Source organism: Geotrypetes seraphini, chromosome 15, assembly GCF_902459505.1.
Source record: "Geotrypetes seraphini chromosome 15, aGeoSer1.1, whole genome shotgun sequence".
Taxonomy (NCBI): domain Eukaryota; kingdom Metazoa; phylum Chordata; class Amphibia; order Gymnophiona; family Dermophiidae; genus Geotrypetes; species Geotrypetes seraphini.
Genome location: NC_047098.1, coordinates 70,715,260 through 70,741,202, shown reverse-complemented (window position 1 = coordinate 70,741,202; position 25,943 = coordinate 70,715,260). Strand labels below are relative to the sequence as shown.

At 45.8% G+C, this 25,943-nt stretch overlaps 1 protein-coding gene across 1 annotated transcript in view; it reads left to right on the top strand.

Moving 5' to 3' along the window:
* Positions 1-10,625: 10,625 nt before the first annotated feature.
* LOC117348933 (NADPH--cytochrome P450 reductase) overlaps positions 10,626-25,943 on the top strand; it is a 154,590-nt gene continuing 139,272 nt past the window's right edge. Inside the window, exon 1 of the mRNA XM_033921602.1 lies at positions 10,626-10,742. Coding sequence (XP_033777493.1) covers positions 10,697-10,742 — 46 coding nt within the window. The 5' untranslated portion in view covers positions 10,626-10,696. The remainder of the gene's footprint in view (positions 10,743-25,943) is intronic.

The window sequence follows — 25,943 nt, the reverse complement described above, 5'->3', positions numbered from 1 at the left end:
AACAATTTATAAATTCACTTTAACTTTAGACTGCGCAAACCCGGCATGCTTCCATGGAAGGGTAAAAAGCCTTAGATCCCCACTTGCCACCAGAGCGAATCTTACGGCAATGTTTGAAAGGGAAGTCAATTCACAGGCTCCAAAAACCCTTGTTAGTTGTCACAGTCCCACTGTAAGAGTTATGACCTGTTCAAAATTCATTGAAGATCTCAACTTGTGCTGCACACTTAAGAAATGTTTTGAAAAATCAGTGAAAAATAACTTACCTTTGACTTTCAGTGTGCTGCCGGGCTCACGCTGCTGTGGTCTAGGATTTCAGTTCTCCCTGCCGACAAGGCACGCCACCATTTCGCTCTGCGGCTGCATCAAGGCAGGAGATCCTTTATTATAGCTTGAAAAAGACAATCATGTGTGAAAAGCAGCATGTAGTTAACTAATGCCAGTCTTCTAAATTTAATGTACATACTGGCACTTCAACTCTGAGCTGATACCACGGCTGCAATGGCCACGGAGCAGAGGTACCCCATTTAAAGAGACAGCATCTGATGTCATCCAAATGACGTGGTTGGTCTACAACTACTAAAATGTATGTTTTGGAGAGCATACAAGCAGCTTGGTTTGTAACTGATTAGATGACCCATTGGTCTACTCCTACCACTATCTTTTTCCCCTCTACACATGGAATTTCTACCCATAGAGATTCCAAGGTGTGTTTTGGCTCCTGTAGAAATTTCAGTCCATTCAAGGCCCTCCTTAACATATAACGCTATGTCTCCACCAATTTGATCCACCTTATCACTGTGATACAGTTTGTACCCCAGTATTTGGTACAATAGTTTAATGACTGACTGTGCAAATGGAGAAAATACGACTCAGTCACAACCTTTATTTATTTGTTCATTTTTATAGTCCATGCTCCCCAGAAGCTCAGAATGGGTTACAATAAAATAAAATAAAGTTAGGTACTTGGAAATTCCCTAACTGTCCTGAAGGCTCACAATCTAGCTAAAGTACCTGAGAAAACAATTATTAAATAGTAAAGATATAACAATTCAAATAATAAAAATAAAAAGAGTAACACTAAAATAAATCAAAACCTCAGAGACCCAAAGCAGTCCTTCATCAAACAAATGAACTGGCTACCCATTCCATCACGAATAACATTCAAAATATCTTGCATCATTCACCAAATACTTTGTGGAAACTCTGTTGCCTCACTCATCCAGGTCTTCTCAATAGCATGGTCTACTTCCCGCAGAACCCTCAACTGGTTTCTACTAAATCTCTCATCCACTAACGATCTTCACTATAAACGAGTTTTCCACTCCATGCTTACCTTTCCAGGAGTCAAAATTTGGAATGGCCTCATAGAAAGGACCAGAACTGAACCTTGCCACATCATCTTCTGAAGAAAACTGAAAACTCATCTGTTCGATACTTAATCTCCTTTACCCTCTCCTCTCTCCCCTCTTTTTCTCTCCCTCCTACCTATCCACCTCCTCTTTCTCTCCCCTCTTACCTCTCTTTACAGGCACCTTGAGCCTGTATAGGTATGAGCGACGCAGAAATAGAAGATTAGATTAGAAAGCATGTAGAACATAGTTAATGATATTCTTTCCAACCTGTGTTCTGTGTGCTCTGCATGTGATGGGGGGCAGAGCTGAAAAAGGTGTTTAAGTTTGTAGGGGAGCAGCAATTTGCATGGTTTATGGAGGAGCAGATTGCAGGGTGGTATGAGTATGGGATTTTTTATTGGGGTGGGGCAGTTTGAAGGGAGTAGTTTTGGTTATGGAGCAGTTTGTGGAAGAGTCGTTTTTAGATAAATGGAATAGTTGCAAAGGGAGTAGTTAGGGCTTTAGCAGTTGCAGAGGGTGTAGGTTTGGGGTAGAGCAAGTTGTAGGGTATTTTCTGGGATTCAGGCAGTTTGGAGCAGCTGTAGGTAGTATAGTTTATGGGGATGGGAACAGTTTGAGAAGTGGTGGCTACTGTAGTTGTGAGTATGTAGATTTTTGGAGTTGGCAGTTTACAGGGTGGTTAGTCACTTTGGAATGAAGTTGAAAGGAATGGGTTTGTTTTATTTTAGGTATGGGCAGTATGTAGGGTAGTGTGTCAGTTGCAGGGGATAATTTTGGGGGTGAGACAGTTGGGGTAGTTTTTTGGCTTATGGGGGAAGATTGGGGTGGTGGGACAGTTGCATGAGTAGTTTTTGGGATATATGGACAGTTTGATGGGGGTAAGAACGTTGTGTAGAAAATTTGGGAGCGTAGAGATAGGGAATTCTACCTTTCACACTTACTTGCCTCTAACTGCTATGTTTCAGAGTTATTTTTCCCCCAGACAGACATTCTTGACCCTTTTTGTATAATTCTTTCCAACTTTCATTGGATTGAAAAGAATAAAAACCATTGGAGGCTGTATATAATAGCTTCTTGATAAGATTATTGCAACAAAATCTGCTCTGGTTTCTCATCTCCAGACCATCCAAAATGCTATAGATTCAATAGGATTACTCCCTTGTTTATCAATGGCCTCCAAACTTCTTTCATATTCGGTTTATCTACTCCGACACTCCCCAGTGTTCTCCCTAGGGCCTTTCAGCTGGGCAGTTCGCCCGGCTAATTTAGATGACCGCCCGGCTGCCATCTATCACGAATCCTGCAGCTGCCGCCGCTGCTCAACATTTTTTTTTAAAAACCACCTCTCATCGGCTGGAGATTTGGCGCCTTAGCCCGTAGCGAACTCATGCTTCAGGGCTTTAAGGTGTGCATGCCGGCTTCCCCTCTCTTCCCTCCGAAACCGGAAGTTACGTCTTGGGGGGGGGGGGGGGGAAGAGAAAGGAAGCCTGCACGCACACCTTAGAGCCCCGAAGCATGAGTTTGCTACGGGCTAAGGCAGGAGACTTGCTTCGGGCCTTCCTCGCTGCTGGGTCCTGCCTACTTTCTGTTTCCGCGAAGGCAGGACCCGGCAACGAGGAAGGCCCGAAGCAAGGAAAGAGCAGCAAGTTGTAAACTTCCCTCCATCACTGACCTATGGAAGATAGGTCAGTGATGGAGGGAAGCTTGCGACTCTACCGATTCAAAGATGGCATGAACTTCATTCAGGAGGGCAATTATAGCAGTCACTGGTCTTTCCAAAAGGCGACTTGTTGTGGATGTGGAGCATGAGTTCGATCTGCGAATTATGATAATTGTTCAAAAAAAATGCTCTTTTAATTGTTCAAAAAAATGCTCTTTTAATTGTTCAAAAAAATGCTCTTTCAGTCAACTTGGAAAGAGAGCACAAATTGGAGATAGATCTATAGTTATTAGGGTCAGAATGATCTCCAGAGTTGGATTTGAAGATTGGATGGACAAGGGCTTTTTTCCACATCTAATGATAAACTAACATTTATCAAATTTAAAGCAAGTGGCAAAAGTCTGTGAACAGACAGTTTTAAACACGAGGAAGGGACCGGATCTAAAAAACAAGTTGTACTTCTCATTAAAGAGAGGATTTTGGATAATTTATCCAGAGACTGAAGCAAAAAAGATGGCCAGTTTGATAGGGGCAAGGTTCATGAGGTAGAAGTAGTAAATGATGGAGACTGAACTACTAAAGAATCTGTAGAACATGGTTTCGTATCTGTTGAAGAATTTGTTGGTAAAAATGAATGTCTATGTTTAGCAACTTTATTGAGAAAGTGATTCCCTAAAACATCAGCTGAGGGAAACAGATTGCACAATGGAAGGTAAGAAGTGAGTCTTGATATTAATGAAAAAGACACCTTGGGGGGGTTATCAGATCTTGCAGCCTGCTATTTTTTATTATATTCCTTTTGAAGGTTTCCACAGGCTTATAGATCAGAGGAATTATGTTGCTTATGCCAAACTCACTCTGTACTGATGTTTCAGGAGGTGAAGACTGCTGTGATACCAGGACTTTTTGCGTGTTGTATTAGGAATAAATGTCTGAATAGGGGCAATGGTGTTTAAGGCTGTTTGCAGGCTCTGATTCCGGCTAATAAGGCTAGTGAAGATGGGCTACTGGGCTAGACGGACCATTGGTCTGACTCAGTAAGGCTATTCTTATGTTCTTAGAAGCTTGTTCCTCAATGGGTAAAAAAAGGAAATCCATAGGAAAGAAAGAAAGAAAGAAAAATAAAGGGGACCTTCTATATGCAGTGTTCTTCCTACAGCCTTTTAGCTGGGCACTCCATGTGGCAAATTTAGATGACCGCCCAGTTGCCATCTATTGCGAATCCTGCCGCTGCTCAACATAAAAAAAAAAATAAATAAAAAACCCACCTCTCAACGACTTGGAGATTTCCCGCTTTAGCTCGTAGCGAACTCATGCTTTTGGGCTCTAAGATGTGCGTGCTGGCTTCCCTCCGAAACGGGAAGTTATGTCTCGGGGGGGGGGGGGGGGGGCTGGGAGGAGAAGAGAAGGGAAGCCAGCACGTACACCTTAGAGCCCCGAAGCATGAGTTCACTACGGGCTAAGGCAGGAGACAGGTCAACAACATTAGGAAGCTTACAACTTGCTGCTTTTACTTGCTTCGGGCCTTCCTCACTGCCGGGTCCTGCCTATTTTCTATTTCCGCGAAGGCAGAACCCGGCAACGAGGAAGGCCCAAAGCAAGAAAGAGCAGCAAGTTGTATGCTTCCCTCCGTCGCTGACCTATGGAAGATAGGTCAGCGATGGAGGGAAGCTTGCGACTCTGCCGATGGGAGGGATGGGAAGAGAAATGCTGCTGCTGCACCCAATTGGGGAGGGGAAGAGAAGTGCTGTTGCTGCTGCACCCAATTGGGGAAGGGAAAAGGAAAACAGGGAAAGGAGAGGAAAGAGATGCCAAGACCATGAGAGTGAAGGAAAGGAAAGAAGCAACCAGAGCATGGAGGGGGGGGGAGAGATATCAGGGCATATGGGGGGAGGGGGAGGAGGCAGATGGCAGACCAGGTGAAAGGAAGGAAGGATAGAAAGGAAGGAGAAGAGAAGCCAGATAATGGAGTGGGAGGGGGAGATGGAAGGAGAGGGGAGAGATGCCAGGGCATGGGGGGGAAAGGAAGGGAAACTAAAGGAGACAAAATGCCAGACCAGAGGGAAAAAGGAGAGGAGGTGCCAGAGAAGGAGGGAGAGGGAGAGATAGGAGGGAGATGCCAGGGCATGGGGGGAGATAAGGGAAGGAGATAAAGATGCCAGACCATGGGGTGGAGTGGGAAGGAAGGAAGGAAATGAGGAGAGTGAGATGCCAGAGGATAGGGAAGGGGGTGAAGCTGAAATGAATCATGTACAAAGGAGAGAAAGGGCACAGGATATACAGTTTATTGAAGGGACATAGAAAGAGGGAAGATGCTATATGGAACAGAGAGGGCGGACACTGGATGGAAAGGGCAGAGAGGGTGGACAGTGGATGCAAGGGGCAGAGAGAGAGGGTGGACAGTAGATGGAAGGAGTAGAGAGAGGGCAGAGGCTGGGTGGAAGGGGCAAAGAGAGGACAGATGTTGCATGAAACGGAGCGAGATCAAATGCTAAATAGAAAGAAGAGAGCGAAAAGATGATTAAAGCAGAAACGACAAAAGGTAGAAAAAAAAAGTTTTTGTTGCTTTATGTAGAATCAAGTAGTATTGTAACTGTTGATTAAAGTTTATAAATAGGAAATTGAAATAAGGCAGTTTTTTGGGGACTAAACCCCTTTCCTCAGGTTAGGACAGAATACCATAACAGCAGGTGAGCCCAAATGGTCGATCGCGATCAACCAGTAGATCGCAAAGGCAATGTGAGTTGATCGCGTTGCCTTTGCAATCTTTTCTGCCTGCCTCCCTGAGCCAGACCAGGTGCGTACAAGCGCCGGACTCACAAGACTTCACCTCCGACGTCAATCGCTGCCTGGCTGGCCTGGAACTTCCTCTCCGACATTAGAATTGACGTCAGAAGTGAAGTCTTGTGAGTCCAGCGCTTGTACGTGCCTGGCCTGGCTTATGGAAGCAGCAGGGAGAAAGCGGCGTGGTGGCTTAGGAGGTAGGGAAAGAATCAGGGAAGTGGAGAAATTGCTGCGATGGCTTGGGGGGGGCAGGGGGGAAAGAGAAAGAAAGAGAGACAAAAAGAAAAGGGGAGGGGCAGAAAGAAAAAAAAATATTGGATTTACAGTCAGAAGAAAGAAATGCAACCAGAGACTTGAAATCACCAGACAAAAAGGTAGGAAAATGATTTTATTTTCAATTTAGTGATCAAAATGTGTCCGTTTTGAGAATTTATATCTGCTGTCTATATTTTGCACTATGGCCCCCTTTTACTAAACTGCAATAGCAGTTTTTAGCGCAGGGAGCCTATGAGCATCAAGAGCAGCGCAGGGCAGAGAGAGAGCATTCAGCGCAGCTCCCTGCGCTAAAAACCACTATTGCGATTTAGTAAAAAGGGAGGGGGTATATTTGTCTATTTTTGTATAGTTGTTCCTGAGGTGGCATTGCATAGAATCGTCTGTATTTTGTATAGTTGTTCCTGAGGTGGCATTGCATAGAATCGTCTGTCTTGACCTCTTTGAAAACCCGCGGAATAGAAATGATAATTAACATTTTCTCTGCGTACAGTGTGCTTTGTGTTTTTTAAAAATTTTTATTGTTGGTAGATCATTTTGACTTGGTCATTTTAAAAGTAGCTCGCAAGCCCAAAAAGTGTGGGCACCCCCTGCTTTAGAGCCATTTCTTATATGACTGGATGAGCTATATTTATCTTTTTTTTTTTTAGTTGTTTAAATCATGCAGAAATAAATGGCTAGATTGAACCTAATTACTTCATTAACACCTTTCCCTTTTTTAAACCTCTATACCACATGTGTCAAACACAAGGCCCGCGGGCCAAATCCGGCCCGCCAGGCCTTGCAATGTGGCCCGCACCGCGCTGTCATCACTGCACGCCGCTGCGTTCCATCACAATGACGCGCGGTGACATAGGAGGCTTGTGATCTTGCCGGCCGTACTTGCTATCTATCTCCCCCCATCGACCGCCCCCCCAAGAACCTCCGACCGCCCCCCCAGCCGACCCGCGACCCCCCTGGCCGACCCCCACCCCCCTTCCCCGTACCTTTCTGTAGTTGGCTGGACAGACGGGAGCCAAACCCGCCTGTCCGGCAGGCAGCCAACGACGGAATGAGGCCGGATTGGCCCATCCGTCTCAAAGCTCCGCCTACTGGTGGGGCCTAAGGCGCCTGGGCCAATCAGAATAGACCCGGGAGCCTTAGGTCCCACCAGTAGGTGGAGCTTTGAGACGGATGGGCCAATCCGGCCTCATTCCGTCGTTGGCTGCCTGCCGGACAGGCGGGTTTGGCTCCGGTCTGTCCGGCCAACTACAGAAAGGTACGGGGAAGGGGGGTGGGGGTGTCGTGGGGGTCGGCCAGGGGGGTCAGAGGTTCTTGGGGGGGGCGGTCGATGGGGGGAGGGGGGTTTGCGTCGAGGGCAGGAAGGCCTGGGATCCCTCCTGCCCGTAATGTAGTGCGGGGTGGGGGGTCGCCGTGGTCAGGAGGGTTTGGGCTCCCTCCTGACCCGAACAACTAGCGGGGGGGGGGGGGGGGGGCGCCAGGGCCAGGAGGACTTGGGCTCCCTCCTGGCCCGATATTGTCGGGGAGTTGGGGAATCGGCGGGGCAAGAGGGCTTGGGCTCCTTTTTGCCCCGATCGTGTCGGGGAGTCGGGGGAGCAAGAGGGCTTGAGCTCTCTCTTGCCCCGATCGTGTTGGGAGTCGGGGAGTCGGCGGACCTTTGGGGTGGGGGTGCAGGTGCGTGCGAGCGGTCCTGCTTGGGGTGAATCGGACGTCGGGGGGGGGGGGGGGGGGGGGGATACAATGTAAAAAAAACCAGATACAGAGTTTTCAAACTGTCAGTTTGTCAAGAAACACCATTGCAGACAGAGTTCAAGAACTCTCAGGAAATCTATCATCACAGCTGGCCGAACAGGCATGCAGTTATCTCGCTTTTTCACTTGCTATTGATGAAAGCACAGACAACACTGATACAGCGCAGCTGTCCATCTTTATACGTGCTACGAAGACCGACCTCTCTGTCACTGAGGAACTTTTGGATGTAGCTGCCATGCATGGGACGACGACTGGTAGAGATATATTTGAGGCTGTGGAGAAATCTATAAATAATTTTAAATTACCCTGGGAAAAGTTGGTGGGGCTAACTACCGATGGCGCACCTTCAATGTGCGGAGAAAAGAAAGGCTTGGTTGGACTAATGAAGGAAAGAATGCAAAAAAGTCACTGCCACACACCCTTGATTACTTATCATTGCATTATCCACCAAGAGGCTATGTGTGGAAAAGTTCTGGACATGAATGACATAATGACCACAGTCATTAAAACTATTAACTTTATAAGGGCAGGTGGCCTGAATCATCGCCAGTTCCAGCAGTTTTTACAGGAGGTGGGTGCAGAGCATGGAGACGTGCCATACCACACAGAAGTAAGATGGCTGAGCAAGAGCGCAGTCCTCAAAAGATTTTTTGAGCTCAGAGAACAAATTGCTCTTTTCATGGAAAGTAAAGGAAAGCCCTTGCCTGAACTGTCGGATCCCGCCTGGCTATGTGATTTTGCTATGATGTGTGACATATGCGAGCATCTCGCCCAACTGAATCTGAAGCTGCAGAGACGCAAACAAGTCATCATGAAGATGTCTGACATGATCACAGCATTCCAGCGTAAACTTCAACTATGAAAGTCCCAACTGGAACAGGACAATCTTGCCCACTTTCCCGTTTGTTTGAGTATCTCAACCACTATTTCTGGTACTTTTCCTTGCAGTCGGCTGGCTACCAAAGTTAGCCGTTTACTAAGTGAATTTGAGCGGCGCTTCTCTGACTTTAGAACACAGCACTCAGGCTTTGACATCTTTGCCAATCCTTTTACAGTTGATGTCAACAATGTGCCCCATCACCTTCAGATGGAGATAATCGAGCTTCAGTCTGACAGTGGCCTGAAATCAAGGTTTCAGGATGTTGAAATTGAGGACTTCTACCCTCTACTGCCCCCTGACTCAATGCCAGAGCTCCGACTTCATGCTGCCCGTATTCTATCCATGTTCGGGAGCACCTATCTTTGTGAACAGATGTTTTCAATAATGAATCTGAACAAAAACAAGCACAGATCACGCATTACCGATGACAACCTCCATGCTGTTTTGCGGGTTGCTACAGCCCAAGAAATAAAACCGAACATTGACTCATTGATACGGGGAAAACGGTGTCAGACATCTAGCCAGAAAACAAAACAATGAGCATTTTAGGTACATTCCAATATTACTGTTTTGCTTGATACCAATATTACTGTTTTGCTTGATAGCATGTGAGTTGGTTAACAGCACTGTTAAGGAAAAGATTGTTCCACTCATTTTAAATTCACATTTCTGGTTAACATTGTCAGTTTATGACTGTTCAGTAAACCATTCGGCCCGCGATTTAGGCTGGATTTTAGATTTTGGCCCCTTCTCTGATTGAGTTCGACACCCCTGCTCTATACCATTTGAAAGAGGGAAAATACTGCTTAAATTTAGTAAAAATATTCTGGCACAAGTGTCAAACCTTGAAAAAGGAAGTCATATTGAGCATTGGAAAATAATAATAATTAACTAATAAAAATAGTACACATTTAGGGCTCCTTTTACTAAGTTGCAATAGTCGTTTTAGCGTGTGCTTAGCGCGCACAGAATTACCATATGTGCTAGATGCTAATGTCAGCATTCAGCTGGCGTTAGTTTTCCCGCGTAGTGCAGGGGTTTGCACGTGCTAAAAATGCTAGTGCATCTTAGTAAAAGAGGGGGATAATTTTCCCCACCACCAAATTTGCCCATACCGCACCACCCAGCTACTTTTTCATGCCACCCGGCTGGAAAAAATTTCTGGGGAGAACACTGCTCCCTCTTACCTACCTCTACTGATACAGCTCTAGACACCATCTAAAACTCTTCATTCAATGATCTGCATTTAAAACTCTTGTCATTACAACAAGCACACTATCAAGTTACAAGAAATAGGGCTCTGCATCTTCCTTATGGAATTCCTCTCATATTAAAATTTAGAGCCCTTCTGAAAAACGAATTATTTGAGAAGGCTTTCAATTAACAGATTGATGGATTGACTCCTCCTTGGATTAATTCAATTTGACTCTCTATGTCTCTCTCCTTTTCTCTCCTGTATTTTAATGAGTCTTCTAAACTTACTGATACTATATTGGGGGTTTTTCCTTCACTCAAATTTTACTATTGACATTGATGTTCTCTCTGAACCGTTCTAATTTAAATTTGTTTTTATATTGTACAACACTTTGTTATTGTTTTTAAGGAAGAGCGGTTTATCAAATAAAAATAACCATAAACTATAAGAACTAGAGAGGGATCTTGGGACGAGATGCATGCCAGGAGAAAACCACAGAGAAAGAGAGACAATAAGCTTTATAAAATGTCTCATACACATGGAATATTCTTTCATAGAATCTGAAATGTGTCCTACACTACCTTTTAGCTCTTGTACCAGCATTTATTGGCACTAATGCAAGAAAGTTCACCCGAGGTTTTGCTTTTTCATTAGTTACGAAAGTGCCAGAGGGTTATGCAATCTGATGTTATCTTGGTTTGAAGTACGTAATTACAGGCTGCCAGCCCAGGATTTAAGATCATTGCCAATGGGATTATGTACATTTGTTCATCTGCTGTGTGCAAGAGAAGTCAGGCATGAAGCTACAGACTATCCTTGAAAACCTGATCTGGGAGTGGAGAGGTAAGCTCAAACTCTCCATTCAAAGCAATTATATCCTTTAAAATGGTTTCGTTATCTTATGACTGCATGTTCCTTCATTTAAATAGAAACCACCCTTTGCCAAGATCTCCTTTCCTCGCTAGCTTTAAAAAAAAGTGCATGGTAAACTCCCCATCTTGCTTGCTAGTACTTTTTCTTTTTCCTCTTGTCTTCAGAAGAGGACCTTGCTAGGAAGTTCTTCTTTACCCAACGTGTGGTGGACACCTGGAATGCGCTTCCAGAGGACGTAATAGGGCAGAGAACGGTACTGGGGTTTAAGAAAGGATTGGACAATTTCTTGCTGGAAAAATGGATAGAGGGGTATAGATAGAGGATTACTGCACAGGTCCTGGACCTCTTGGGCCGCTGCGTGAGCAGACTGCTGGGCCTGATGGACCTCAGGTCTGACCCAGCGGAGGCATTGCTTATGTTCTTATCATTTATGAGATATATCGAAGAGGTGTAGTTTGGATACCAGTACAGAAATATTGAGGCATAGAAAACCAAATTCAGTGTTTTCCCAGACAGCCTCCATCTTTGAGCGAAATGCCACATCTTACCATGGATAGCAATAATTTCCTATCTGATGTCAACACATTTTGTTGAAGACAGATTTCATTTAAATTGTCAGTCAGGAGACAGGCTGAAATGTTAGAATAATGAATGGATTTAATTTATATCAGTAAGGAAAACTTTACACTGATAAAACTGAAACTGTGAAAGGAATATCCACCTGTTTTATTTAACTGCATCATAAGAATATAAAAACATAGACCAAGGGTCTAGCCTAGTATCCAGTTGCCAACAGTGGCCAATCCAGATATCAAGTACCTGGCAGAAACCCACCCACCACCAACTGGAATGGATTAGCAACATTCAAATATTATCCATCGTGCCCAGCAGTCCGCTCATGCGGTGGCCCTTAGGTCAAAGACCAGTGCCCTATTTGAGTCTACCCTTACCTGCGTACGTTCTGGTTCAGCAGGAACTTGTCTAACTTTGTCTTGAATCCCTGGAGGGTGCTTTCCCCTATAACAGCCTCTGGAAGAGCGTTCCAGATTTCTACCATTCTCTGGGTGAAGAAGAACTTCCTTACGTTTGTCTGGAATCTATCCCCTTTTAACTTTAGAGAGTGCCCTCCCATTCTCTCCACCTTGAAGAGGGTGAACAATCTCTCTTTCTCTACTAAGTCTATTCCCTTCAATATCTTGAATGTCTCGATCATGTCCCCTCTCAGTCTCCTCTTTGCAAGGGAGAAGAGGCCCAGTTTCTCTAGCCTCTCATTGTACGGCAACTCCTCCAGTTCCTTAACCATTTTGGTCGCTCTTCTCTGGACCCTTTCGATTAGTACTATGTCCTTTTTCATGTACAATGACCAGTGTTGGATGTAGTATTCCAGGTGAGGGCATACTATGGCCCGGTACAGCGGCATTAACCTTCTCCGATCTGTTCGTGATCCCCTTCTTAATCATTCCTAGCATTCTGTTTGCCCTTTTCGCTGCCGCCGCGCATTGCATGGACTGCTTCAATGACTTGTTTACAAGCACTCCCAAGTCTCTTTCCTGAGGGCTCTCTCCAAGTACAGCACCAGACATCCTGTATTCGTGCATATGATTTTGTTACCGACATGCATCACCTTGCACTTATCCATGTTGAACCTCATTTGCCATTTTGCGGCCCAGTCCTCGAGTGCATTTATGTCTCGTTGTAGGTCTTCCCAATCCTTCTGTATCCTCATTACACTGAATAACTTTGTATTGTCTGCAAATTTAATCATCTCACTCGTCGTACCAATTTCCAGGTCGTTTATAAATATGTTGAAGAGTTGCAACTTTCCTCAAGTGGACTGTCCTTGTTGCTCTGAAATGTATTTTGTTGAAATGGCTTGAGGCTGATGCTCCTGTCTACTCGCTATGGCGCTGTTGGATGATTACTCTCCTATGTGAGAAAGGAGGGATGTGACGGACCTTTCTTCTCTCCCAGGCTGCATCTTTCAGCGTACTTGGGAACCATTTTGGACAACCATGACTCCTCTGGCTCGCAGTCGTTTGCTTAACTGTTGAATCTTTGTTTTTTGTCCCATCTTGTTATACTTGGTATGCCTGCTTTCTTTTATGTTTTCATTGGAACTGTTTTATCTGGATGGAGAACCCGAGGGGGGGGGAGGGTGTCGTGAGGGTTTCTTTTCGGGGGGGGGTGGGGTTGTTGGGGGGCGGCTGAGAACTGTGGGACTTGGGTTTTGTATACAAAAACTGTTGAGCTGGCTTGTCTTTTGTCTCGTTGCCCTGTTGGTGTTTTTGTTTGCTCAATAAAATATATTTGACCATAAATATGTTGAAGAGCACAGGCCCGAGCACCGAACCATGTGGCACTCCACTCATGACGCTTTTCCAGTTTATTTAAAATTTCTTATACTGCCCAATCAAGCCTTCTAGGCGGTGTACAAAAACGCTAAAACAATGTGCTTAATAAAATACATTTTAAACATAAACAAACCGGGAGTAACAATTGTTAAAGACGTTGACAAACGGGAACAAAGGGTTAGAACTACAATTGATAGAGAGGAGAACATGCAAGGGGAAGAATAACAAAAGGGAAGGGGGGCTTGAAGGTAAAAACCGTTCTTGGATCTCAGTTGCTCTTAAAAGGACAGTTTATGTTACAAAAGCATCATGAAAGAGAAATGTCTTTAACTTTACCTTGAAGTTGGCAAGTGTTTTTTTTTTTCACGTAAGTAATTTGGAATATTATTCCAGAGAGAGGGGGCACTAACAGAGAAAATTTTAGCCCTCATTGTGCTTATATGTTTCAATGAGGGGTTGGTAAGAAGGTTGTGGGCTGTGTAGTAGATCTTAAAGTCCTTGTTTGATTATAGGGGATAAGTAAGCTATTAATGAATTCTGGCTGGTTATTTTCTCTGGTTGTAAAAGTCCGAGTATTGTCCATTCACTGTTTCCTATCCGCCAACCAGTTTTTAATCCACGTTGAGTATATCACCCTCGATTCCATGGCTCACAATATTTCGAACTAGACGTTCATGCGGGGCCTTGTTAAACGCCTTCTGAAAATCTAGATATACGTCGACTGGGTCATCCTTGTCTATCTGCCTGTTTACTCCCTCAAAGTAGTGCAGTAACGGCCTCTTTTACAAAGCCGCGCTAGCGGCTGCAGTGTGGCAACAGCCCCGAAGCCCTTTAAATCTCTATGGGCTTTGGAGCAGTTAGTGCAGCGCAGCCGCTAACGCGGCTTTGTAAAAGAGGCCGTAAGTTTGTCAAGCAAGATCTTCCTTTGTTGAAACTGTGCTGGCTGGTTCTCATCAGATTGTGTCCGTCAAAGTGATCAATGATGCAGTCCTTTATCAGCGCCTCTACCATCTTTCCCGGTACCAAGGTCAGACTCACTAGTCTGTAGTTTCTCGGATCTCTCTTCAAACCTTTCTTGAAGATCGTCTTAACATTCAACAGAGCAGAACAGGATGTAACTCAGGCAGAATGAGGCAGACTTGGGGGCAGGGCCATGGGTCTGGATTTTCGTTACCGAAAATCTGGTAACCCTACCAAAAGGTGTGTGGCCATGCAGCTTAGAGGGAATATTAAGCTTTTTCACTTTTGTCTAATCAGCTTTCTATCTCTCACCTATCCTTGTCCTCCTTTTACCCCCTCTGCCACCTCATCCTGTCCTCCTTTTACCCCCTCTGCCTTTCCCAAGTCCCTCACAAATTGACATCTTTCCATTCCTCCCTCCCTCCTTCCCTCTCTTACTAAACTAAACAAAACTAAACCTTAGGTTTGTATACCGCGCCATCTCTGCAAGTGCAGAGCTCGGCACGGTTTACAGAGTTAAGAGGAAAGGAACTACAATGAAAGGATATAGAAGAGGGACTAAGAAGATAGAGAAGGACAGGATACTACAGAATGGGAGGTGATTAGATTTTTGAAAAGAGCCAAGTTTTCAAGTGTTTGCGGAAGGATTGGAAGGAGCTTGAATTTCTGAGCGGGGATGAGAGGTTGTTCCAGAGTTCTGTGGTTCTAAAGGGGAGGGATGTTCCAAGTTTTCCTGCGTGGGATATACCTTTTATAGAGGGGAATGATAGTTTCAGTTTTTGGGAGGGTCTGGTGGAGTGTGGGTTTGAGGAATTCCAAAAAAGTGGGATAACGGGAGGAAGGACGCCATGTAGGATCTTGAAGGCTAAGCAGGCACATTTAAAGAGGACTCTGGAGTATACTGGGAGCCAGTGAAGCTTGGAGAGGAGTGAGGAGACGTGATCGAACTTGCCTTTTGCGAAAATAAGCTTAGTCGCGGCGTTCTGAATTAGCTGAAGTCTATGGAGGTTTTTCTTAGTTAGGCTTATATAGATGGAGTTGCAGTAGTCCAGTCTAGAGAGGATGGTGGATTGAACGAGGACGGCGAAGTGAGAATGATGAAAGCAGGATCTCACTTTCCTCAACATATGAAGGCTAAAGAAGCATTTTTTTACCAAGGAGTTGAGGTGATCATTGAAGGAGAGAGAGGAGTCTATGACGATGCCTAGGACTTTGCTTGAAAACTCAAGCTGAAGAATGGGGCCGGTAGGTAGTGGGATGGAGGTGGGTAAATGATCTAATGTTGGGCCGAGCCAAAGTAGTTTTGTTTTGGACTCATTCAGTTTCATTTGTACAGATTGGGCCCAGGATTGGAGATTCGTTATACATGTGGATATGTTCTCAGCGAGGTTAGAGAGGTTCGAGTCGGTCTCGAGGAGGATGAGGATGTCATCAGCATAGGTGTAGAGAGTTTCTAGGGGGGATAGATAAAGGAGTTTCAGAGAGGACATTACCCCATTCCTGAGTCTCACATCTCTCCCTCCTTCCCTCATTTCAGTCCAACATCTCTCCCTTTCCCCACTCCCTCCCTATGTCCTATATCTGCCTTCTACCCCTCTCCTGAATCTGAAATGTCTCAGGAGGGGTCTTATTTCTAGGTGGCACTTCGGTGGAAGCAGCATCTTGCTACTGGTCAGTGTACCTGCTGGTCAGCTCTCTGTCGCTTTCCTTCCCCAACAAATGGAGAGAGTATCTCTAATGTTCGAGTGTGTGCTCACCTGGGTAGTAGCGATCATCAAACGGTTTGGTTTGCTATAATGGCTAAAGTGGAGAGCGGCCGCACGATACTTAAAGTCCTAGATTTCAAACGTACGGACTTTAATGCAATGGGAAAGTACCTGAAGAAAGAGCTGTTAGGATGGGAGGACATAAGAGAAGTGGAAAGACAGTGGTCTAAGCTGAAAGGAGCGATAAAAATGGCTACGGACCTTTATGTGAAGAAAATCAATAAAAACAAGAGAAAAAGGAAGCCGATATGGTTCTCCAACCTAGTGGCTGAGAAAATAAAGGCGAAAGAGTTGGCGTTCATGAAATATAAAAAAACCCAAGAAGAGGAGAGCAGAAAGGACTACAGGGTGAAACTGAAAGAAGCCAACAGAGAGATACGTTTGGCGAAGGCACAGGCGGAAGAACAAATGGCTAAAAATGTAAAAAAGGGAGATAAAAATTTTTTCAGATATATTAGTGAAAGGAGGAAGATAAAAAATGGAATTGCTAGGCTAAAAGATGCTGGGAACAAATATGTGAAGAGTGATGAGGAGAAAGCAAATGTGCTAAACAAATATTTCTGTTCTGTGTTCACAGAAGAAAATCCTGGAGAAGGACCGAGATTGTCTGGCAAAGTTACACGAGAAAATGGAGTAGATTCTGCGCCGTTCACGGAGGAGGGTGTTTATGAGCAACTTGAAAAACTGAAGGTGGACAAAGCAATGGGACCAGACGGGATCCATCCCAGGATACTAAGGGAGCTCAGAGAGGATCTGGCGAGTCCTATTAAAGACTTGTTCAACAAATCTCTGGAGACGGGAGTGATTCCTGGGGATTGGAGGAGAGCGGATGTGGTCCCTATTCATAAAAGTGGTCACAGGGATGAAGCAGGAAACTACAGGCCGGTGAGCCTCAATTCAGTTGTTGGAAAAATAATGGAAGTGTTGCTGAAAGAAAGGATAGTGTATTTCCTTGAATCTAATGGGTTACAGGATCCGAGGCAACATGGCTTTACAAAAGGCAAATCGTGCCAAACGAACCTGATTGAATTTTTTGATTGGGTGACCAAAGAGCTGGATCGAGGACATATGCTAGATGTAATTTACTTGGATTTCAGCAAAGCCTTTGATACAGTTCCTCATAGGAGGCTGTTGAACAAACTTGAAGGTCTGAAGTTAGGACCCAAAGTGGTGAACTGGGTCAGAAACTGGCTGTCGGACAGACGCCAGAGGGTGGTGGTTAATGGAAGTCGCTCGAAGGAAGGAAAGGTGACTAGTGGAGTCCCTTAGGGTTCGGTGCTGGGGCCAATCCTGTTCAATATGTATGTAAGTGACATTGCTGAAGGGTTAGAAGGAAAAGTGTGCCTTTTTGCAGATGATACCAAGATTTGTAACAGAGTAGACACCGAAGAGGGAGTGGAAAATATGAAAAAGGATCTGCAAAAGTTAGAGGAATGGTCTAATGCCTGGCAACTAAAATTCAATGCAAAGAAATGCAGAGTAATGCATTTGGGGATTAATAATAGGAAGGAACCGTATATGCTGGGAGGAGAGAAGCTGATATGCACGGACAGGGAGAGGGACCTTGGGGTGATAGTGTCCGAAGATCTAAAGGCGAAAAAACAGTGTGACAAGGCAGTGGCTGCTGCCAGAAGGATTCTGGGCTGTATAAAGAGAGGCGTAGTCAGTAGAAGGAAGAAGGTGTTGATGCCCCTGTACAGGTCATTGGTGAGGCCCCACTTGGAGTATTGTGTTCAGTTTTGGAGACCGTATCTGGCAAAAGACGTAAGAAGACTTGAGGCTGTCCAGAGGAGGGTGACAAAAATGATAGGAGGCTTGCGCCATAAGATGTATAAGGAGAGACTGGAAGCCCTGAATATGTATACCCTAGAGGAAAGGAGAGACAGGGGAGATATGATTCAGACGTTCAAATACTTAAAGGGTATTAACGTAGAACAAAATCTTTTCCAGAGAAAGGAAAATGGTAAAACCAGAGGACATAATTTGAAGTTGAGGGGTGGTAGATTCAGGGGCAATGTTAGGAAATTCTACTTTACGGAGAGGGTGGTGGATGCCTGGAATGCGCTCCCGAGAGAGGTGGTGGAGAGTAAAACTGTGACTGAGTTCAAAGAAGCGTGGGATGAACACAGAAGATTTAGAATCAGAAAATAATATTAAATATTGAACTAGGCCAGTTACTGGGCAGACTTGTACAGTCTGTGTCTGTGTATGGCCGTTTGGTGGAGGATGGGCAGGGGAGGGCTTCAATGGCTGGGAGGGTGTAGATGGGCTGGAGTAAGTCTTAACAGAGATTTTGGCAGTTGGAACCCAAGCATAGTACCGGGTAAAGCTTTGGATTCTTGCCCAGAAATAGCTAAGAAGAAAAAAAAAAAAAATTTAAATTGAATCAGGTTGGGCAGACTGGATGGACCATTCGGGTCTTTATCTGCCGTCATCTACTATGTTACTATCTACTCCTTCCCCATTCACTCCGCGACCACGTGTCTACCTCAAATTTCCTGAAAAACACAGTGTCACCCTGATGTTAGCCCCGGCATCTTCTCTCCACTGTGGCCCGCCCCAGCGGAAGCAGCAAGTAATCAGAGAGGGCGGACCACAGTGGAGAGAAAACGTTGGGGGGGAGGCCATGGCCCCTGTGGGCCCCCCCCCATTCAGATGTCTATGGTATAATATATAGCCTCCACTGTGCAAAATCCCACCATACTATCTACTATGTCCAACTACACCATGTTTTTGTCATACAATGCTCAGCCACATTTTGTCATACTGTCACCTTTTCTCTCTCACTCTGCTATACTATACATTGTATCTTTCATACTATATTTGCCATACTACACTGTCTACCATGCTAAAAGTTTCATGCTATGCCCACTACATAATATTTGCCATCCATGTCTGCCGCACACTATATACTATGTCTACCATGCTATGCTTGTGTATATATATGTGTGTGTATGTATGTATGTATATATATATATATATAAATATATATATATAATATTATGGTTGCCATGTTATGTTAGCAATGCTTGTAATACTATGTTCGTCATGCAATGTTTGCATACCATGTTTGTCATGTTGTTTTTACCAGGCTTTAACTGTTTTGTCATTTCTGTCGGAAAATGTCCTGCCATGATGTGTTTGCCATCACCTTGTATAAACACAGTTTAATATGTATGTAAACTTGTAATGCGTTCTGTGCTCTCCTGGGAGGATGGGATAAAGAAAACCTAAATAAATAATAACAATAATGGCAGCATTGAATTACATAATCCTTGGGTGCTTTGGTTACTGAAAAGTCGAATCTTTAGATGAACTTCTGCTTATGAGTTTCTGGTTTGAAAGTCAAAAGGAGTGTTGTGGGCTGATAGGTAGGTGGATGTGGTGGAGGATGGGATAAGTAGGGGGCTGAGGGGGTTGGGATAGCATTTCTGATCAGTACAAAGCAGGTAGAAACCACCATCTAGAATGTATGGAAAAGAAACAGCATCTTTCTTATACTGTTCCCAGCAATCACTTATCTCCCTCCAAATAAATTCTACACAAAGTTCAAGCTGCAGGACTTCCAGCAGCCTTTATGCGTAGAGACTGCAGAAGTGCTGTGCATGGCAATGATACAGCCACAAAAGAAAAAGGAAGGCTACATTTTGCAATATCCAAATGAGAATTGAATCACTGCCCTGAGTTCGGTGAGTTTGCACATTTTCTGTCACATGATGCTGTTGTGCAACATTACGACAAACTCTCTCTGTCAGCTGGTTGGATTTAATAGCGTGCCACAAAGAATGTGCTTAAGTTATTTGCAGACAGTGCAGGATAAGAACACCTGAAAATAAGTTTATTTACTATCATCCTCAAAGTTTATCATCACTCAAAATGTAACTCTCACCCTCTCACTCCACTTTCCTGAGAAAAAAATGATGTGAGCATTCAGCAACTCAATAGTGCTCAGAATTTTGCCTCTAGGACACTTCACTTCAAAAAGCATTTTTTCACCATGGTTCCAAATTAGGGGTAAAAAAATATCAGCTTTTAACGACTCCAAATAGGCCTAGTTTTCTGGGCTACCATACAATGCAAACTAACCTCTTCTCAGCTACATTGTTTGCAAATATGCTGAACGATTACTGCAGCTCTGAAAAACGAATTCAACCTAAGGAAACCACAAAATCTGAAGAGACACTTTGGGCTTTGGGCTCAAACAGGTAATTCTATCAAGTCAGTTATGCATATTTACAATTGAGCATATTTGAAAGCTGGGTGTACACTAGAACCTACATGTCTTTCCTGAAACTAGGCATATATACATTTCTGCCAGCTCATACCTAGTTACGCTAATATTCTATAAAAGAACAGAATTATGTCCAGAGTGGAGGAGTGGCCTGGTGGTTAAAGCAGCTGTCTTAGCATCCTAAGGTTATGCTCTGTGTGACTGGGCAAATCATTGCCCCAAGGACAAAACAAGTACCTTTCCAAAAAATGTAAACCACTTTAATTGTGTAAACTACACAGAAAAAGCGTTATACAAAGTCCCAATCCTTCCCCACTCCCGAGTATTGCTGCTGACATTTATTGGCAGTATGATAACTGAACGTTTTCATTTGGACAGCAGCTGATTCACCTGGAACAGAAAGCACAGTTACTTACCGTAACAGGTGTTATCCAAGGACAGCAGGCAGATATTCTTAACTGTTGGGTGAAGGCACCGACGGAGCCCCGGTACAGACAATTTTAGAGTGATTGCACTCTAAGAACTTAGAAAGTTCCAGCAGGCCGCACTGCGCATGTGCGAGTGCCTTCCCGCCCGACGGAGGCGCGCGGTCCCCAGTTAAGATAAGCCAGCTAAGAAGCCAACCCGGGGAGGTGGGTGGGACGTAAGAATATCTGCCTGCTGTCCCTGGATAACACCTGTTACGGTAAGTACCGTATTTTCACGCATATAACGCGCATACGTGTATAACACGCATACGCGTATAGCACGCGGGTCCAAAGCATTTCTGTAAAAAAAATTCTATATAGCACGCACACACGTATACCGCGCATGCTGCTAAAACCTCCTCCCGCCTCCTCCCTCTTCTGGCCTGTGAACTGGCATTCTCCCCCCCCCCCCGCTCGCGTCACCCCCATCCCCCGCGATCCTACATCCCTCCCAGCACCGCAAAGACATCTCTTACCCGATTGGGCACCAGCACCAATGCACAGGACGTGCCAGTGCCCGAAGATCCTCCCTCGTTGGGCTGGGCTGGGCGGTGCGAGGGAGATCCTCCTTCTTCCCTGTGCCGGGCTGGACTGGGCTTTGAGCATTTGCGCATGCTGAAAGCCTTCTGGTCTCGCTCTCTCCAAGATTCTCAGATTCAGAATCTCGGAGAGAGCGAGACCAGAAGGCTTTCAGCATTTGCGCAGAACCTTCCAGTGTCAGTCCGGTCTGAGCATAACAGAATGAGATGCAAGCAGCAAGCCAATTGGAGATCGTACGTTTAGAAACAGGGTGCCCCAACTTTTGGGGTCAAAAGAGAGAAAAAGTTGGGGAGATGATCTGTGAGGCTTAGTGCGTTCTAAATAGTAAGCCAAAGTACGCTTACAGTCCAGAGTATGCAAAGCCTGTTCTCCTGGATGAGAATGAGGCTTCAGAAAGAATACAGGTAAGACAATGGACTAGTTAAGGTGGAAATCAGAGACAACCTTAGGGAGAAACTTTGGATGTGTACGTAAAACCACCTTGTCATGGTGAAAAACAGTGAAGGGTGTATCAGCCACTAGTGCATGCAACTCACTGACCCTCCTGGCAGAGGTGAGGGCAATAAGGAAGACCACTTTCCAAGTGAGAAATTTGAGATGAGCCGTGGCCAATGGTTCAAAGGGAGGCTTCATGAGAGAGGACAGAACCACATTAAGATCCCAGATAATTGGAGGGGGCTTAAGAGGTGGTTTCACATTGAAAAGGCCCCTCATGAACCTAGTAACCAGAGGATGAGCCGTGAGAGGTTTTCCGTGAACTGGGTCATGAAAAGCAGTAATGGCACTGAGGTGCACTCTGATGGAAGTAGATTTGAGACCGGAGTCCGATAAAAAGAGCAAATAATCCAACAGTTGTTCTACCGGTAGTGTAGTGGGATTATGATGATGAAGGAGACACCAGAAAGAGAAACGAGTCCACTTCTGTTGGTAACATTGAAGAGTGGACGGCTTCCTGGAGGCATCCTGAATGGAACGAACAGACTGAGAGAGAGATGCATGAGCAGGGGTCAAGCCGAGAGAAACCAAGCAGTCAGGTGGAGAGATGGCAGGTTGGGATGAAGCAAAGATTGCTGATGTTGAGTAAGTAGAGTAGGAAATACTGGTAGCAGTATGGGTTCCCTGGAACTGAGCTGAAGTAGAAGGGAGTACCAATGTTGCCGTGGCCACCGTGGGGCGATGAGAATCATGGTGGCCTTCTCCCTCTTAAGTTTTAACAATGTCCGCAACATGAGAGGAAGGGGAGGAAAGGCATAAAGAAACTGATCCGCCCAATCGAGGAGAAAAGCATCTGCTGCCAGACGAGGGGAGTAGAGTCTGGAACAAAAGAGGGGCTGTTGATGATTGTGAGGAGCTGCAAAGAGGTCCACTTGAGGAGTGCCCCACTGAGCAAAGACGGACCGGAGAGTGACAGGGTCAAGGGTCCATTCGTGAGGTTGAAGAATTCTGCTGAGGTTGTCTGCTAAGGAATTCTGTTCACCCTGAATGTAAACAGCCTTCAGAAAGAGGCTGCGAGCTGTCGCCCAAGACCAGATCCGTTGGGCCTCCTGACATAAGAGGCGAGAGCCTGTTCCGCCTTGCTTGTTGATGTAATACATGGCCACTTGATTGTCTGTGCACAGAAGAAGAACCTGGGGACAGAGAAGATGTTGAAACGCCTTGAGAGCATAAAACATTTCCCTGAGTTCCAGGAAATTGATGTGATGAGCTTGTTCCTGGACTGTCCAAAGACCTTGTGTGCGGAGGTGGTCCATGTGCGCCCCCCCAGGCATACGGGGAAGCATCCGTGGTGATGATCAGGGAGTGAGGAGGTAGATGGAAGAGAAGACCTCTGGAAAGATTGGAGGAGTTGGACCACCATCGCAGAGACTGTTGGAGCGATGATGTTACAGATATGTGACGTGAAAGAGGATCTGTCGCCTGGGACCATTGAGTGGCCAAGGTCCACTGAGAAGTACGAAGGTGGAGACGGGCGAGAGGAGTGACCTGCACTGTCGAGGCCGTGTGGCCTAACAGAACCATCATCTGGCGTGCCGAAATGGAGTCTTGAAGGAGCACATGATGACAGAGGTGGAGCAGTGTCTGCAGACGGTCGGAGGGAAGAGGTCTCTCGTACGAAGAGAGACTGAACAAATTGCAGCTCTACACTCTTGAGGAACGTAGGGAGAGGGGAGACATGATCGAAACATTTAAGTACCTCACGGGACGTGTCGAAGTGGAAGATGATATTTTCTTTCTCAAGGGACCCTCGGCCACAAGAGGGCACCCGCTCAAACTCAGGGGCGGAAAATTTCATGGCGACACCAGAAAGTATTTCTTCACAGAGAGAGTGGTTGATCATTGGAACAAGCTTCCAGTGCAGGTGATCGAGGCAGACAGCGTGCCAGACTTTAAGAATAAATGGGATACCCATGTGGGATCCCTACGAGGGTCAAGATAAGGAAATTGGGTCATTAGGGCATAGACAGGGGGTGGGTAAGCAGAGTGGGCAGACTTGATGGGCTGTAGCCCTTTTCTGCCGTCATCTTCTATATTTTCTATGAGGGTGGTGTCGAGGACCACTCCAATGAATTGTAGCCGCTGAGTGGGAAGGAGATGTGACTTTGGGTAATTGATCTCGAATCCAAGGATGTGAAGGAAGGAGATGGTGTGGTTGGTGGCTTGAACCACTTGCTGAGATGAAGGAGCCTTGATTAGCCAGTCGTCCAGGTAAGGAAAGACTTGGAGACCGTGAGATCTGAGAAAGGCACCTACCACGATCAGACACTTGGTGAATACTCTTGGAGACCAGGCCGAAGGGTAACACCCGGTATTGATAATGACTGTGATGAATCTGAAATCTGAGATACCGTCTGCAGTTCTGATGCATGGGTATGTGAGTGTATGCCTACTTGAGGTCGAGGGAGCATAGCCAGTCGCCCTGAGAAGAGGATAAAGCGTGGCCAGAGAGAGCATTCTGAACTTCTCTCTGACTAAACACTTGTTGAGGTCCCTGAGATCCAAGATAGGTCTGAGATCCCCCATCTTTTTGGGAACCAGAAAATAACGGGAGTAAAATCCCTTCCCCCTCTGATCGAGAGGAACTTCCTCTATGATGTTCAGAAGAAGAAGGGATTGGACCTCCTGAAGGAGGAGGGAGGACTGAGAGGAGTTGGAAGCAGACTCTTTCGGAGGATTTTCTGGCGGAAGAGTCTGGAAGTTGAGAGAATAACCGTGGTGAATGATGTTTAGCACCCATTGGTCTGAGGTGATAAGTTCCCAAAGGTTGAGAAAATTGTGAAGGCGGCCGCCGATAGGCTGTGGTAGAGCAGAAATTGGGGGGGAGACTGGCTATGTCCCTGAGAAGTCAAAAAGGCTGAGTGGACTTTGGTGGGGCAGCTGGTTTCACAGGTTGCTGTTGTTGTGGACGAGCCTGTTGATGCTGCTGCTGACGTGGCCTCCGAGGTTGGTGTTGAGGAGGATGCAGAGGTCGAGCCAAGTAACGTCGTTGGTAAGACGAATGCTGACGAAAAGGGCGAGCAGGTGGAGGCTTCTTTTTGTTCTTCAACAAGGTATCCCACCGGGTTTCGTGGGCAGACAGTTTTTGCGTGGTGGTGTCTAAGGATTCACCAAACAACTCGTCACCCAAGCACGGAGCGTTGGCGAGGCAGTCTTGGTGATTCACATCTAGCTCTGAGACCTGGAGCCAAGCCAAGCGGTGCATGACAACCGCCATGGCAGTAACCCTGGAGGTTAGTTTGAATGTGTCATAAATGGAACGGACCATGAACTTCCAAAGCTGGAGCAAACTGGAGGTATACTACTGGAATAAAGGTATCTTGCGCTCAGGAAGATATTTTTGGAGGGAAGACACCTGTTGGATTAAATGCTTTAGGTAGAAAGAAAAATGAAAAGCATAATTGCCTGAACGGTTGGCAAGCATAACATTTTAGTATAAATGCTTGCCAAATTTATCCATGGTCTTACCCTCTCTGCCAAGAGGGAATGAGGCATAGACACTAGTGCCCGCCGCCTACTTCAAGGTGGATTCCACGAGCAAGGACTCATGGGGGAGTTGCGGTTTATCAAAGCCCGGAATAGGGATAACCTTGTATAGGGTGTCTAACTTCCGTGGAGCTCCCGGAATTGTCAAAGGAGTCTCCAAATTTTTGTAAAAAGTTTCCTGCAGAATATCATGCAGGGGCAACTTGAGGAATTCTTTTGGAGTTTGGTCAAAATCCAGAGCTTCCAGGAAAGCTTGAGATTTCTTGGAATCAGACTCCAGAGGTATAGAGAGGGAGTCAGACATTTCTTTCAAGAATTTAGTAAACGAGGTCTGGCCAGGTTTACTAGTTGGTTCCTGGAGAGAAGGAGCCTCTTCATCAGAGGAAACAGGCTCATCGGTACCGACAGGCTCCTCAGAGTCGTCCCACAAGTCAGGGTCACGAACCTGAGAAGGCCGACCCCGAGACAGCGTAGTCGAGGGCTCAGCATGCCGAAATTTTCGCACTGACTTGCCGGAGCGCATGGAGGCGGTACTGGGAGAAGTGACATGGCGTCGTGCGAGATCGGGAGACGGTGCCGATTCGGATACAGTCTGCACCGCATGGTGTGAGGTTCTCGGTTCCGCTGATAAAACAGGCATGGAAGAGGAGGTAGCGTGCATCGGCGCCGAGAGTGTGGACGCGGACAACAGAGGTTGGGTCACCATCGGTACCGGAGGCTCAGACTGGACCGGGACTGGAAGGTTTGGTGCCAGCAGAGCAGGGAGAAGCTGTTGCAATTGCTCCTGAAGCTGGACTTGGAGGATGGCCGCAATGCGTTCATCCAAAGAAGGCACTGGTACCGCTTTCTTTTTCTTTGGTACCTGTGATGCCGCG